Raw genomic sequence first — 16,550 nt, forward strand, 5'->3', positions numbered from 1 at the left:
AACTCTCACCAACTTTTACAGATGCAGCAAACCCCTCCCTCCCCCCCACCCCTCTCCACCCCTCCCCCAACACCTTCATCTGTCACAGTTCACAGCTTCTCTGCCATTTGGCCATTCACACCCTTTATTCTCTCTGTGGACAGCTATTAGCAGTCTTTTCCCCTGGTTTCTATGGCTATGACTCATCTTTCATTCCCTCACCCTGCAGTATAAATATCTCCCACTTTCTATGCCTTTTAACTTTGACAAAGGGTCATCTGGACTCGGAACGTCAGCTCTTTTCTCTCCTTACAGATGCTGCCAGACCGGCTGAGATTTTCCAGCGTTTTCTCCTTTGGCTCCCATCCATTGACTCTGTCTACAGTTCCTGCTGCTTCGGCAAAGCAGCCAGCATAATTAAGGACCCCATGAACCCCAGACATTCTCTCTTCCATCTTCTTCTGTCAGTAAAAAGATATAAAAGTCTGAGGTCACGTACCAACCGACTCAAGAACAGCTTCTTTCCTGCTGCCATCAGACTTTTGAATGGACCTACCTTGCATTCAGTTGATCTTTCTCTACACCCTAGCTATGACTGTAACACTACATTCTGCACGCTCTCGTTTCCTTCCCTATGAACGGTATGCTTTGTCTATACAGCGTGCAAGAAACAATATTTTTCACGTATACTAATACATGTGACAATAATAAATCAAATCAAAAAGATGCACTGTTCTTTACCGTACCCTTTGCCACCATTATCAGTATTCGTTCCCATTATATACCATCTCGATTTGAAGCTGGCATGTGCTTTCCTGCAATTAAAATATTTAGAGAGTGCCTGAACCAGCTTAGAGGTTTTGGGCACATTTTACCTGAAAATGTTTTAAACCTCAGAAGGGAGAAAAAGTGAGAAATACGGCAAAGCAAACAAACTTAAAGGAAATCAATTTTGAAGCAAGAAATCATGCTAATCTCAGGTGAACTGGTCAAGTGGCAGTGGCTTGAAAATTGGCTTAAAAGTATAAAAATAATGAACATAATGGGACCAGAGCTATGATAATTATCTTCTAACTGGTTTCAGTGAGGGCCACAATGGAGCATAAATCCCAGGAAAGTATGGAGCAGCATTACTACTAATGGATTTCCTTACTCCATAATTTCCTTTTCCTTTTGTGCTTTCCCTGTGCTATAGAGGACCTATAATAATGGTGCAATGTCGCAAGTCCTCAGGAAAAGCAGGGCCATTATTTTTCTTGTATCCATGGTTGTTCGTTTGAATTACATTTTAATTTGAGGAGATTAAAATCTTACCGAGCATGAAGAGGATCTCCACAAAGATGTCACTCACACTTGGAGGGTTTCTTGAAGCAGCAGGATGGTCCTCCCTGCTGATGCTGAAGCAGACATTGTATGGAACAGTGACCGCAACATAAAATGTTGCCAAGAGGATTAACCAGTCCCATCCGGCTTTGAAAGTGCCATAATGAAGCAGAATGAACCTGGATTTCTGAATAGCTGCAACTTTATATTCTGGAAGTGCTGGTTTCTCGCCAAAGACATTCTGTTTAAAACAAGTAAAAAAAAATGAGTGTTCTGTTTGTGTTGGAACTATCTCCAAACTGTTTTACAAAATGAACATTCAGAATGCAATAATTCTGCCCCAAAGTGAATTGAGATGAAGGGTAATCCCAATCATGTGTTAACTATAGACAAATAAAGGTATCTTCTTTGAAGCATTTTTTCCTTTAATGAAATAGCAAATTCTTTGCTGTAAATATTGTTTCAAAGCCACAGTGACTAACCCAGAATGATTACAGGCCAGAGTTCAGCACCAACATAATGCAAAAGTTGGAAATTTGGTGCACATAGGGATTCAGTGCACGGAGGGAAGGAGGTGATTTTTTTTTCTAATACTTATAATAAATAATTCTTGTGAAATTAAGGCTGAAGTATTTAAAACTTTTGTCTTTTATTTTAGTGCAAGTTATTATGTAGAGAAAGAAAAAAACTTACATCAATCTTAGAAGTAAATGTAAATAACATAGGCCAAAATTTTACCGCCCCGCCCACCACGAGAATTGGAGCAGGCGAGGAGTGGACAATGGGAAGGTCCATTGACCTCGGGCAGGATATTATGTTTTCGGGACGAGCGAGGCCGTAAAATTCCATAGTCTAAGATATGGCAGAGAAGGTTGTGTATCTGGACTGCAGTATGTAGAATGTTTTGGACAGTGTGACTGTCCAGAGTAAAGTGAACACATTTGCAATAGATGTGCTTGTCCTGAATCTCTCTGAAGCTCATGGAATTGAACATGGTGAGGAAATTGTCTGAACAGCAAAAAAGAATGGATAATGGGCAGGAATGTTAATTGGGACAATGTGACTAGTAGCATTCTGCAAATATCTGTGTTGGGAGTTCAATTATTCACCATATTTATTATCGATTGAGATGATGATGATAGAAAGTCATGTACCAAATTTAGCGATGCCATAATGATAAGTGGCATTGTATGTAGTGTAGATGGAAGTACAATACTGCTAACAGATATTAATAGATTGAATGAATGGGTGAAGCTGTGGCAAATGGATTTCAAACAGGAAAACGGGTGATCATCCACTTTGGACTTAAAATAGATAGTATAGGGCACTTTCTAAAAACTAGAAATAGTAGCGGTCCAAATAAACGTGGGCCTTCAAGTACACAGAGCATTGAATGTCATGAACGAGTACAGAAAATAATCAGAGGCTAATAGAATTTTGACCTTTATATCTAGAGGACTGGAATACAAGGGTGCAGCAATCATGCTTTAACCATACAAACCTTGGTTAGCACTTGTCTGGAGTTCTATGAGCAGTTCTGGGCACCATACTTAGGAAAGATATAATGGGTTTGGAGGGTTGCAGAATAATTTTAGAATTGGGGGGGGGGTGAGATTCTCCCATCCTGCTGCACTAAGGCCAGGAGAATCGCGTGGCGGGCGATTCGTGGGATCCCCACGAGCGTTCGCGCCCCGCTAGTGTTTCCCAGCACTGGGTTTCCAATGCAGTCTGCTCCGTGCCGGAAATCGGCGGGGAGGCAGGGCTAGCATTTAAATGATAACTTAAATATCATTTAAATGCTATTCGCGGGTCCGGGACTGAATTCTCTGGGCCTGCTAGCCTCTCCCACCCCACCTGAGTGTTTCACTCCAGTAGGTTTAGAGTAGTTCCCCACTTTTGGGTAGCTAGTGGCCTAACCCCGCTGGAGTGAATGGGGCAATTGGGGCTCCCCCGCAGGGTGTTGGGTGGGAAGGGGTTGGTGCCGACTGGGCATGGGCACATTGACAGTGCCAGCCAGTGTACCCTGGCAATGTCCAAGGGGCAAAGTGCCAATGCACAGGGGCACCTAAGCACTGCCCATCGGGCATAGGGCAGTACCAAGGGAGTGGAGTCTATTGGGGAGAGGGCAGAACCTAGGTGGCAGGGCCTAGGGGGCCATCAGTGGGAGCATGAGGTCTCGTTGCCACTCTGCGTTGGGATCGATGGGGGCACGAGGGAGGCCAGCGATCGGAGTGGGCTGGGGGAGTGCTCTGCCGGGGTAGGGTCAGCTGGGGAGGGGGTCTGCCAGGGAGGGGTCTGCCTGTGGATGGGATGGGGTGGGGGTTGGCACTTCAGGGGGGGTTGGAGATCAGGGCAGTCAGGGGGCCCGGGAGTGGTCGGGGGGGCTGCGATTGGGCCTTATGGAGGGGAGGGGGTGGAGGGGCAGCACCACAGGGGTGTCTGCACCACGGGGGTGGGGAGATTGGCACTGCCGGGGAGGGAGTTGGCTGGAGATTGGGGCGGTCAAGACAGTGGGGGGGAATGGTCGGGCGGGCCACGACCGCTGTGGGGAGGTTGCGGGGACAGCACTGCGAGTGTCCCGGGCTGGCCAGCAAACAGGAGCTGATCTTTTGGGGCCACTGCGCATACACAGAGGACTACTGGTTTCAGCCTCCTGGGTGGAATAGCCCCCGCCCCCTGAAATCTAATAATATTCATGCTGGAGGCCTCTGCATTGCACAGAGTGAGAGAGATTCTAGTCTGAATTCCCACTGAAACAATCAACGTGAATTATACCAGTTTTCCCGCGAATTCAACACTTAGAATTTTTTTGGGAGAATTCCACCCCATGAGTCCAAAGGTGAAGAGAGAATTCGCAAACTCAGGTTGTTTTCCCTGTAATTTGGAAAGTTAAGGGATGGGTTGATCAAAGTTTTTCAGGATGTTCAGGGAAATGATCATCATTGCCTGTCCATCGATTCGAGGTTGTCAGTTTCTGCTAGGGGTCTTTATGTGACGGAACAGACTGATCCTGACCTATAGATCCTTGGGCACATGGGTAGGATGTCCCATGAGATCGTGGGGTCCAGAAAGTAGGATTTGCTTCCTTTTCTTTCCTTCTCTGCTGCTGTTCTGCTTCAGCAGTGTCTCTTAAAGCATGATGTAGCTTAATGGACAAGTTGACGCTATTTTGAACGATTGGTATCAAAGCTCCTCTGAATCATTAATGTCAGTGCAGCCACACTTCAAAGAGAGCTTCAGAGTTGCTTTGAAGAATTTTCTTTCTCCTCTAGAATGTTGGCAAGGGAGATGCTGGACTTATCTCCAATCCATTGAAATTGATTTTGCATGAATTTTCCCTGAATGTTGATGGAGCTGGCTTCAAGAAGGTCACTGGCATTTGTTTGATGTCCTCCAATAGAATCCAGAGGATATGGCAGGGGCATTGTTGATTTAATTTCTCCAGTGCTGTGTGTGTCATTGATACCCAGTTTAAATCTCATTGCAATACAAAAATGTGGTGATGACAATTGCTCTGTACACTATAGCTTCTGTTGACTTGTAGACGTCTATTGCCATAGACTCACTGCCATAGTTTGTGCTGGTGCAACTGATCCAGTGTTGGATCTTCTCGTCAATGGTGGTATTTTGAGAAAGAGATTGCTACCAAGGCTCATATATATGGGAGGTGGAATATTTGGTTGACAAGATGTGGGGTGTTCTTAATTTTGTTTTGGCAACATCCAAGAACAAGCCAAGTTTCTTGTCTGCAGAATTGAAGAGATTGAGAGCAACTTGTAAATCTGTTGCATAGTGCGGTCATCTGCAAACTGCAGATCATGTTTGTCTATGATGGTGGTCAGTTTAGTTTTGGTACAGAGGTGAAACGAGTTTTCTGTGTGATGGTATTTAATACTCACACCAGAGGGCAGATGATCTTTGTTGAGTTGAATATGTTCTGTCAGATAAATCTTGAATAGTAGGGGGGCTATCATATAACCTTGCTTGGCCCAGTCTGGATTTTGAAGGCATCTACTTTGGAATTCCCATTCAAGACAGTTGCAGTCATGTCATCATGAAACAATTGCAGAATTGTGATTACATTTCTCAGATACCTAAATCTTTAGAGTGAAATCCATAGAGCCTCAGTGTGAGTAAAATGTTTAGGTCAAGTCAAAAGGCACATGAAGAATTCCTGGTTTTGTTTTTGACATTTTTCTTGGATTTATCTGGCAACAAAGAGCATTGACAGAATTTTTTTTAAAATTGTGAAGTATCAGGTTCTGACTGAAAACTGATGTGTTTCTCCCCAAAAACACAGCCAGGTTTCATTCCAGATCTTCTGACACTTTGTCAAAAAAAAGCAGAGGGGTATGTTTTGTGCTGTCATTCTGGTGGAATGGGACCTCATAGAGCCAGTCGGTTCCAAAGAGATCAAAGGGTGCCCCAATCTCAAAGTAAAGTTATAGGCACCCCAAGAACAACACCAGGAACTCCTCATTTGACTCTGGAAGATCTAAAGCCACACTTTCTCTCTGGGAGGATTTCCTCAACTACAGGAATTGGTGATTCAGGAGAATGTATGACCATTCCTGCAGCAATGTGTTCAGGTTCAGGCACCAACCCTCAATAAAGTTTTAGAGCAATGACAGTGCAGAAATTAACAGAATAATAACCAAGGTTGTTATGAGACCAGCTTGCATAAACCTGGTTTATATTTCCTTTAGTTTAGAAGATTGAGAGATGATCTAATCAGAGTCTCTAAAATGATAAATCGATTTGATAAGATAGATACAGAAACTATTTCCTCAATTGGGGAATCCAGAAAAGGAGGCCATAACCTTAAAATTAGAATGCAGCATTTGGCAGTGAAATCAGGAGCACTTTTTTTCAGTAAAGATAGGAGACATCTGAAATACCCATTCGTAAAAGTTTGCGAGCAAAAATTAAATTGAAATTTTCAAGGCCGACATCAATAGATTTTTGTTGGGTTAGGATATCAAGAGATATGGACTAAGGCAAATAAATTGAGTTGAGGTACAAATCAGACATGCTCTAATCGAATATTGGAATAGGCTTCAGGATCTGAATGGTCTACTCTTGTTACAATGCTGTTAGAAAAAGAGTACATGTCGAGCATTCAATGTGACTGACACATGAAGAACAGCCCTTCAGGGCGATTATAGTTTTGCTATTCCTGTGGAACCATACCCATTAGAATGATTGTCTTAAAAAGATAATGCTTGGTCCTGAAATTCCCACATAACCCCAGGCAAATTTGATAGAAAACATTAAAATTTTAGGAAATAATGGTCTTTTATACTATGATCTTCACCTTTGTGTAATGTCCTTTGTTTCTCTTCATGGAGGTTATCACCTACACTTACATACATACACACAGTAATAACGACGCAATGGTACTGAGATGAAAGGAATATCGCTTATGTATAAGTTTAGTGCGTGCCATGGTTTATTTGATCAAAGGGGGGCTGATAGGTTGAATGCAACTTTTCTCTTATTTTATAGTCTCGGAGACTATGCATTTATTCTTCCCACAGCCAAAGGAAAATTGGTAGGCACCTTTCTGATTTATGTTGGTCTATTTAAGAAAGATCTATCTTTTCGCAGCATTCCTATCCTAAGAATATGTGCATACTCACTGGTAATCTACTGACAATTACCCTTGTGATTTAGTGGAAGGAACATTAACCTGCACTTTCTGTCAAGAGAAAAGTAACTCTTGAGGATTGATTTTTCTAAAATAAACATGCAAATTTTATGGCTGTACATCAAATATTCTCTCTCCAAGACTACTTAGTACACATTTATGTAAATATTTCTTCCCTCTTGTTCTTTAGCTTCTATACTCTTTCTCACAAACAATTTAGTATAGTTAATAGGTAGGGTGAACAGCTACACATTGTTTTTACCTTGATGATGCCATGTGTACATAATGAAGAAAAATGTTCCTGACAGATTAACATATTAGGACATAATTAGTGGCATTTAACAAACACACAATAAAGAAATCTCTTATTTATTAAAGTGATATTGGATAGTCTTGGTCTCAGTGCACCTTTATCAATTCCTAGCTTTCAGGATTGCTGATTATAAGAAATCATAGATTTCCCTTAAGTTTATTTATTCAGATTTTGAGTTGAGAACATCATGTGACTCGAGGTGTACATACCATATTTATTGGAATAAACATATTTAAACATAAAGATTTATTTTTACCTTTTAAAGAAAGTGCAACTTCATAAGTTAATTGTAAAAATCTCTCCCTTCTTATTGAAGAGGTTAATAACTTCCCCATTACATTCTAATAATCAAATTATTTTCCCATCTCCTGGTGCTGTATAGCCTGTTGAGGTGTTCGATTTTGATTGATCCAAATGGATGTTTGCTTTAAAACTGGCCCCCATTCATGAACTAACAAGCAGGATGCAGTATAAATTGGGTTTGTTGTTGGTTAAGGGTGGCATTTGAATTTCTTAGGATTTGATTCAAGTGGTCCCAAAATATAATTATTCAGTATTCTGCCAAACAGCATGTCAGCTTATCAAGGGTCAATAAGTCTGGAATGGTTTGCTGCAGAACATGAAGGTCAATTTGCTTTTATGTTGTGCCAGATTTAGGGGGCAACTCTCCCAGCATGCTGCGCTGCTCTAGCACTGCAGTGGGTCGGGAGACATAAGCGGAGGCCGGGTAGTGGGCTTCCCGCTGGGTGCCACGACCTCTGCATGTCTCTGACCGCCGGATTTCCAACATGGTCAGCTCCGCGCCAGAAGTTGGAACGGAGCTGCTTTAAATATTGAAATTCTAATTTTAATAGCAGATTAGCAGACCCGGGACTGAAGTCTCTGGGCCCACTAGCCTCTTCCCCCTCCCACCAGGAGTGTTTCACTCGAGTGGCCCGACCCTGCTGGAGTGAGGTCGAGGGTAAGGGGGTACCCCTGGGCATTGCCAGTCTGGCCCCCAGCATTGCCCAAGGGGAAAAGTGGCAATGCCCAGGGGGCACCTTGGCACTGCCCACCAGGCATTGGGCAGTGGCAAGGGGATGGGGTCAGAGGGGATGTGGCCTAATAAGGATGGGGCTTCTAGGGGGAAATTGGTGGGGCTGGGGGTGGGGGGGAGGGTCCCACTGCCACGCTGCATTTGGGATTGGTCACAGAAGGAAGGAAGGGCTGATTGGGGCTGGCCATTGGGGGTGGGGGGGGGGGGGGTGTTCAGCCTCTGGGGATGTCGGTGTCAGGGACTCTGGGGGGGGGGAGGAGATCAAGGAGGGTTGGGGGGGGGTGTGTTGAGGCTGGTCCTGAGAAGTCTGGAAGGCCACCAATCAGGACATGGAGGGATCGGTGGGACAGTGATGGTAGGTTGATTTGCTGGCCAGCGATCGGGAGGCCGGCAGTGCAGGGCTACTGTGCATGCGGCGATCGCCGCTGTGACAGATCAGTGCATGCGCAGTGGCCCACTCAGCGCTATGCTGCCAGACTCTCCAGCTGATTTTTACTGAGATTCACACTAGTACACTCTGCAGTGCACAGAGTGTGGTAGATTCATTTTGAAAATCCTGCTGAAAAAAAACAGTGGGATTTACTCTTGTTTTTACACAAATTCGACACTTAGAATTTTTTGGGGAGAATTCCACCCTTAATTTTTGGGCACTAGAAATCGTAAAAATAATGTACATACCATTTCCATTTTAGTGACTAAAATAATTTAACTTAACCAGACTAAAAGCCAGACAGCTTTTTCTTTGTTAACTCACACCTCTCTGACAGACCATCATGAAGCAATCTACTATGATCACTATCAATTATGTAATTCATTACTGTCTCTATTCATCAAGGTGGTAGCTGTTTGGAGCTCTCTTTCGCAAAAACCAATTGCTCCTAAGTCAATTGTTAATTTTAAAACTAAGATCGATAGGATTTTTGTTTCCCAAAGATACTAAAGAATACGATGGACATAATGGGCTCAATGGCTTCCTTCTGTGCTATACCCATTCTATCAAATTGGTCAAAAACAGCTATATGAAGATAGATCACAGATCAGCCATGATCTCACTCAAAGGCAAAATAGGCTTGAGGGGCTACATGGTCTCTTCCTCTTCCCATATCCCTATGATTGCATCTCTCTAATTTATCAATCGCTATTGCTAGGGACTGTTCATATCCTTCCCCCGCTCCTCCATCCCAGGCTACCAGGTGTCAAGAGGCCTCATTATATTTGCATCACCTATCAGTCAGTTATGATATGCTTGCATCACCTATCAGTCAGTCATCTATTGCTAGCCCAGGTTATCCAGATGGAAACAGAAGATGGGGAAGGGGCAATTGGAGTTACACCTCTCTAAATACGAAGCATTAAAACTGAAATTATTTTTTAATTAGAGTTGCATTCAAAAGTAAAGGAACATCACTCTTTAGTTATAAGGGTTCAGGAGAGATTTCTGACACCAGCCAGTTTGATTTAAGATCTGAGCTAGATCATAGAATAATTATTTTTATTATTCATTAATGAGATGTGGGTGATGTTGTCAAGGCTGCATTAATTGCCTGTCATGTTCTGGAGTCTTTTAACCATTTTCTATATAAATAATTTGTAAAAATAATTACTTTGATGTCAGGCCTTTAAAAGTGATGTCTATTCTCACAAGTTTAAAAAAAGCACCAAGGCAATGGGTGGTAGGTAAGCTAAATAGAAGTTCTTTTCCCATAAAATAAATGATAAATGAATTATGAGTTTGTCTGATTAACTGTAAATGCGCCTTCCACCACCTTGTTGAAAATCCAGTTGATTTTTGTCTGTCTGTAAAGTGGAAGTTAAGAAAGACAGCTGCTGAAAAGGCAACCTGGCATTTAGAAAGAGAAAGAGACAGTGAAGGATAGGAGTCTGCAGGGAGAGAAGGTTCTTTCTTGAGCTGTCGGTCAGAATGCAGGTGAGTTGATCTGTTTAATTAAAGTGAGATGACACACCAAAATGGGATAGTGTTAGAGTCTATTATAAAGGATGTAATAGCAGAGCATTTAGAAATAAATATAATCAAGCAGTCAGCAAGGCTTCATGAAGGGGAAATCATGCCTGACCATGCATTACCAATTATTAGAATTGGTAATGAGCAGGACAGATAAAGAGGAACCTCAAGTTAAATCACCACCTAGTCACAAACTATGGTCACCTGGGACTATGGCGATTTTACTATTCAGCATGGATGGAGGATTGGCTAACTAACAGAAGGCAGATGGTGAAATTTTACCAAAAAATGGCAGAGTGTTGGGTCCGCCGCAAAATACAGAGGGGGTGATCTTACTAGCTCATCACGCCAGTCTATGTGTAGCCATAGTGGGTTGGATCTCAAACAATGACGAGACAGAGTACAGGAATGAGATAGAGAATCTGGTGAACTGGTACGGCAACAATAATCTCTCCCTCAATGTCAACAAAACGAAGGAGATTGTCATCGACTTCAGGAAGCGTAAAGGAGAACATGCCTCTGTCTACATCAATGGGGACGAAGTAGAAAGAGTCGAGAGCTTCAAGTTAAGAAAGCCCACCAATGCCTCTTCTTTCTCAGAAGACTAAGGAAATTTGGCATATCAGCTACGACTATGTGCAACCTTTACAGATGCACATAGAAAGCATTCTTTCTGGTTGCATCACAGCTTGGTATGGCTCCTGCTCTGCCCAAGACCGCAAGGAACTACAAAAGGTCGTGAATGTAATCCAATCCATCACGCAAACCAGCCTCCCATCCATTGATTCTGTCTACATTTCCCACTGCCGTGGCAAAGCAGCCGGCATAATTAAGGACCCCACACACGCTGGACATTCTCTCTTCCACCTTCTTCCTTTGGGAAAAAGATACAAAAGTCTGAGGTCACGTACCAACCGACTCAAGAACAGCTTCTTCCCTGCTGCTGGCAGACTTGAATGGACTTACCTTGCATTAAGTTGATCTTTCTCTACACCTTAGCTATGACTGTAACACTGCACTCTCTCGTTTCCTTCTTTATGAACAGTATGTTTTGCTTGTATAGCGTGCAAGAAACAATACTTTTCACTGTATGTTAATACATGTGGCAATAATTAATCAAATCAAATCAAATCAAAAAGCCATCTCAAGCTTAAGGGCATGGAAGTCAGCAGGCCGGCTCAACCTCAGCTATGAATCCTGGGGAGACAACTAGACGCAGTGGGAAGATGAGGAAAATTAAGGCACTTGGTAGGCACAGGTGAATATAGGCACTATTCCATTAAAGTCACCATTTTGTTCTGAATGTTTGTCAATAAATTTCATTTTGTTCACCCACCGAGTCTGTTCCTGCCACCAAGCTTGGGAAAACGACCACACTCTTCCAGCATCTCATTACTGTGAACTGTGAGAATGGCAGTGCCATGTCCCTCTCACCCTCTTGCCAGCCCCCACTAAGGAAGGGCACTACCTCAGCTGCAATATGGACAGGAACCCAGGGAGGAGGGCACGAGAAGCGCTGCCTGCATACCAGCCTTCTCAACCCCTTTAAAGCAAGAGGTGCCCTGACATGAAGGGTAGAGAAGGCCTGCAAGTGACCCCTCTCCACAAAATGGTGATTCTGGGACCCCTCCGGCCCCCAGTTCAACCTATCTGTGTCTTCTGAGTCCTCTCTAGCCCCAGTGGGTGCTGCCTGCCTGAGCACTCATCTCCAATGTTTCGCTTGGAGATGAAGGCTTCTATAGACCTGTTGTGAATGGCGTCAGTGTAAATTCACGCCGGCACCAGCTAACAATTCTGTGCAGGCTCAACATCCGGAGAGAGTGTTCGTTAATGACATGCTAATATATTAAAATGAGCTTTCTGTGGTCCTGCAGCGTGTTTGAGGCCACTCCACCGGTGAGGTGCCGAGAAGATTGGAACTCCGCCTTCTCCCAATTCAGAAACCTTGGGCAAAATTTTCCCCAAAATTTCAAAGGCTGCGATCTTATAATCTCGTTTCATTCAACTTTCGGCGAGGCAAGGTGGTAAGATTGGGTGAAATATCAAGTTTGCGTCCGGTTTTTTGCCTCCTCCGATCTTACCGGCATTGTTTTGCTGGTGAAATTGGGTTCATGCCTAGAAAGGACACAAAGATGATTTAAATATTAATGACATGCAATCTTTCAACATTTAGTGCAATGAAAGAGCCTCCATTCTAATCACGCCGCCATGGAGGCACCAGGTGTGTGACTCACCCAAAGTGGCCGCAGCCATGTGCCATTAACATGGGGGAGCTGCATTTAAACACTAACGATGCCCTCACAGTCAGTCATGGCAGGAAGATGTCACCATATAGAGCAACACATGCTTCATCGAGGGAGAACTGAGATGGTTGCTGGATGCCGTGGAGGACAGGAGGGCCTCCTTCTCCCCGCAAGATGGTCAACGACCTAGGAGTCGGCCCGCACACCGACATGGAGGACTGAGGGCCAGTGCAGAAATAAAATGAATGACCACGTTCAGGCAGCAAGGGTGTGTCCATCCCATCCTGTTATCAGTCCCATCTGTCGTGCCTGGAATGTCCACGTTGATCCACTCCCTGGCACCCCATGGCCTTCCAGCATGTGACCTCCTAGCACCTTCCTCCAACCCCTTTGGCACTCCACATCACAACTCATGCCTGCCAAAGCATGGTGCTGACATGTCACCTAACTGACCCCACCCCTGACACCCCACGGGCTTCCAGCCATCAGACTTTGTCCCCGCAGGAAACTATGGCCCATAAACAGGACGGAGTGCAGGAAGACCGGAGATGGAATCCTCGAACTGTGACTCTTCACTCCGTTTGAGGAGCATGCCAGTGACCTGTCAGAATAGGCCAAGGATAGAGTTGTGACCAACAGCCTGGTCGGCGGGCGTCACAGAAGTGAGGAGCCACAAAACCTTTGCTCATATGACCTAACCTAAGTAAGCTGCGATCAGTCGAGATTTTTGTCCCTCCCTTGCACTGAACCATATGTCTTCTTTTGCAGGAGAGGGCCTTGTTGAAGCAGGGCCTTCAGGAGTCAGCACGCCCTGCTGCCCCCACTGTAACCCCAGTCAATATCCCTTTCGGAGGAAAGCTCCGAAGAAACATCCGAGGGAAGCACCTACCAGTCGACACAGGCATCCCAAATCAAGGACATCAAGTTGAGGGCCACTGTGACCTTCACTGCCAAAAGTAGCTGGGGACCTCACGTCCTATGAGGTGCCGCACTCCCTCCCTACTGAGCCTGAGCCTGCCGTGGCACACAGCGCCCAGCAGTTCATTAAAGGACACGCGGGTCCTGTACTCTCTGAGTCTCCATCTCCAATGTCCTCTGGCCCCCCCCACTTTCGGCCAATGAGGCGGCCACATCTCAGCCTTGGCTGGCATCCTTCTGTTGTGTCGTCTGGCATGGGTTTCCTTGCTGCAGTCGGTCATCTGCCTTGGCAGCCACAAGTATAAGCTGCAGTTCTATTGGCTCAAATGTGAAATCTATATTTGCTCTGGGGGTGTAGGCGTGGAGAAGAGACAGAGATAGTCCGTAAAGTTATCCATCACAGGTCCCTCATTCCATTACAGCAACCCGTATCCCATGAGTCTCCTGTGCCATACGCCACCTCAATGGGCTGTCAACCTTGCCACATCCTCACCACGGCGGGCACGTAGAGCATAAGGGTGGCTATGAGGGGGTCTTCATTGGGAACCCTTGAGGCATTGACCTGCGTGCACCCACATGGACATCTCATGCACTGGATTCCAGGAATGGCTTGCAGTTCAGGCCAAAGGTGGAGAAGCACCCTTGTGGCTTTCATGCGACTGGTTGCCTTTGTGGAGTCCATGCAGTGTGAGGAGCTCCTATGATTGGGGCAACAGCTACCAGACCTGGTGCTTGTAACTGTTAGTGGCACCCGGGATGGAATGTCAGCAATAAACCACAGAGCCTATCCAGCAGAAAGATGGCAGGGCAATCAGAGTGACATTAGTCGGGTTGGGACGCAACGTAATATGCATTCCCTCGGGGGTTGTCCAGCAAGAGGAATGCGTGCAACATGCGTGCCAAGCCAACGGCGACCCCTGAACTGAGGACCTCCAGTCAATCTTGAGCCCCACCCAACCCCTGCACCCATGAAAGGCCTCCACACCATCCTATACCATGGCAGTGGCTGAGACTCCCCCATGCACCCCACGGGTTGGTGCTCAGCGGCACTCACCTCCTCGCTCACCCCGCTACTGCTGTGCCTGAGGCACACTTCAATAGAGCAGCAGTGATTTGCGCCGGTGTGACATCATGCTGGAGACGTGGGAAGCATCCAGGAGGGAGGAAGCAGCTGTGCCAAGCTCCCTGGTGATACTGAAATCCAGTCAAATTCATGCTAATACGCTTTGCGCTCTTTCTGGGCACAAAGCGGTTGGTGCCATTCAAGAGTCTGGGAAGATAGCAAATCGTTACGAGCCGGGCGCAGATTGAATTTTTTTGCCTAGCATGCTATCTTCAAGCTCACCATGCTGAGCGACAGAGACGGCAAGGTGATAAGATCACATCCCTTATTTCCAATCCATTTTTTCCTTTTCCATAAGTACCTTAAATATCACCGAGTTATGAGGGGGCGATTCTCCCAAAAGTGCTTAATTGGTGGGAAAACTGTTCTAGATCACGACGGCTTTTTCAATGCAGCTTCACACTCGAATCTCCGCACTCTGTGCAATGCAGACGTCACAATCGTGAATATCATTAAAAACAGTAAGAAGTTTAACAACACCAGGTTAAAGTCCAACAGGTTTATTTGGTAGCAAAAGCCACACAAGCTTTCAAAAGCTGTGGCTTTTGCTACCAAATAAACCTGTTGGACTTTAACCTGGTGTTGTTAAACTTCTTACTGTGTTTACCCCAGTCCAACGCCGGCATCTCCACATTATCATTAAAAACCCAGGGGACGGGGCCTATTCACGCTGGAGTTTGACAGTTCTGGAACTCTGCGCATGCGCAGTGGTCCCGATCTGTCAGTCTCCCCATTTGCTAGCCAGCTCGATCACTGGCCAGCCCGGGACCCTCTCAATGCTGCCCCTCCAGCCCCTCCACTGCCCAATAGCGGCCCCCACGACAACTCCCAGGCCAACCCTGACCCCCCGCCTCGAAGTGCCCCGATGTCCAGCCCATTCCCCCCCAGCAGTGGCGATCCCCTCACCCCCCTTCACTCCGGCAGTCCCCCCCCCACCGCTGACCCATCTGAGGGCAGGCCTCCACCCGGCAGACCACCACCACCCCCCCAACCCACCCTGATTGTTGGCCTCCCTCCAGCCCAGACCGATCGCCATGCAGAGTGGCAGCGGGACCCCCCCCTCCCCACCGATTGCTCCTAGGCCACGCCCAGAATAGTGGGCACTGCCCGGTGGGCAGTGCCAAGGTGCCCTCTGGGCACGGGCACTTCACCCCTTGGGCAGTACCAGGTGCAACAGGCTGGCACTGCCAGTGTGCCCGTGCCCAGGGGGCACCACCCCCACCTCCCAACCCCCTAGGGGACCCCTATTGCCCGCCTTCATTCTGGCGGGGTCTCCCACTGTAGGGAGCTCCCGAATGTAGGGAGCTACTCTAAACCCCACCTGAATGAAGTACTCCTGGCAGGGTGGGAGATTCAATCGGGCCCGGCGAGTTCGCGATAATCACATGAAAAACATATTAAAAAAAGAATCAAATGACTTCCCGTCTTCCCGCCGGTTTCCAGCGTGGTCTGATCTCCGACTGTTCTCCGGCTCTGGGAGATGCGCATGTGTTCCTGGCGCATGCGCAAATCCTGGAAAAAGGCCGACGATGCTATTTCCCCCCCCAACGGACCCGCCAGAAAAGTTACGGGTCATGATGGGAGAATTGGGCCCATGGTCACCATCACTGAAATGCTCCCTTACTGAAAACCTGTCTGGCTCCATTCCCTAAAATTAGGTGAAGTACCACCCTGTCTCTTGTAGGACTTTCTATGCGCTGGCTCAAAAAGCTTTCCTGGATGCAGTTTAAGAATTCCATCCATTCTATGGCTTTCAGACTTTGCCTATCCTAATTAATAATGGGTAAGTTGAAATCCCCTACTATTATTACCCTGTTATTTAGACACTTCTCTGAGATTTATCTACATACCTGCTCTTCTATCTCTTCCTGACTGTTTGGGTGCCCATAGGTTATTCCCAGCAATGTGACTGCCCACTCTCCAGGCATATGGCCTCAACTGAGGAGCCTGCTAAAATGTTATCCCTTCTAACTGCAGTAATTGACTCCCTGATCAATACTGCAAC

General features: G+C 46.0%; 1 protein-coding gene across 1 annotated transcript in view; it reads right to left on the bottom strand.

Moving 5' to 3' along the window:
- kcnh3 (potassium voltage-gated channel, subfamily H (eag-related), member 3) overlaps positions 1 to 16,550 on the bottom strand; it is a 717,440-nt gene that overhangs the window by 287,053 nt on the left and 413,837 nt on the right. Inside the window, exon 5 of the mRNA XM_078227725.1 lies at positions 1,294 to 1,543. Within this exon, the coding sequence (XP_078083851.1) occupies positions 1,294 to 1,543 (250 nt within the window). The remainder of the gene's footprint in view (positions 1 to 1,293; positions 1,544 to 16,550) is intronic.

The sequence above is a fragment of the Mustelus asterias genome, chromosome 14 (genome assembly GCF_964213995.1).
Source record: "Mustelus asterias chromosome 14, sMusAst1.hap1.1, whole genome shotgun sequence".
Taxonomy (NCBI): domain Eukaryota; kingdom Metazoa; phylum Chordata; class Chondrichthyes; order Carcharhiniformes; family Triakidae; genus Mustelus; species Mustelus asterias.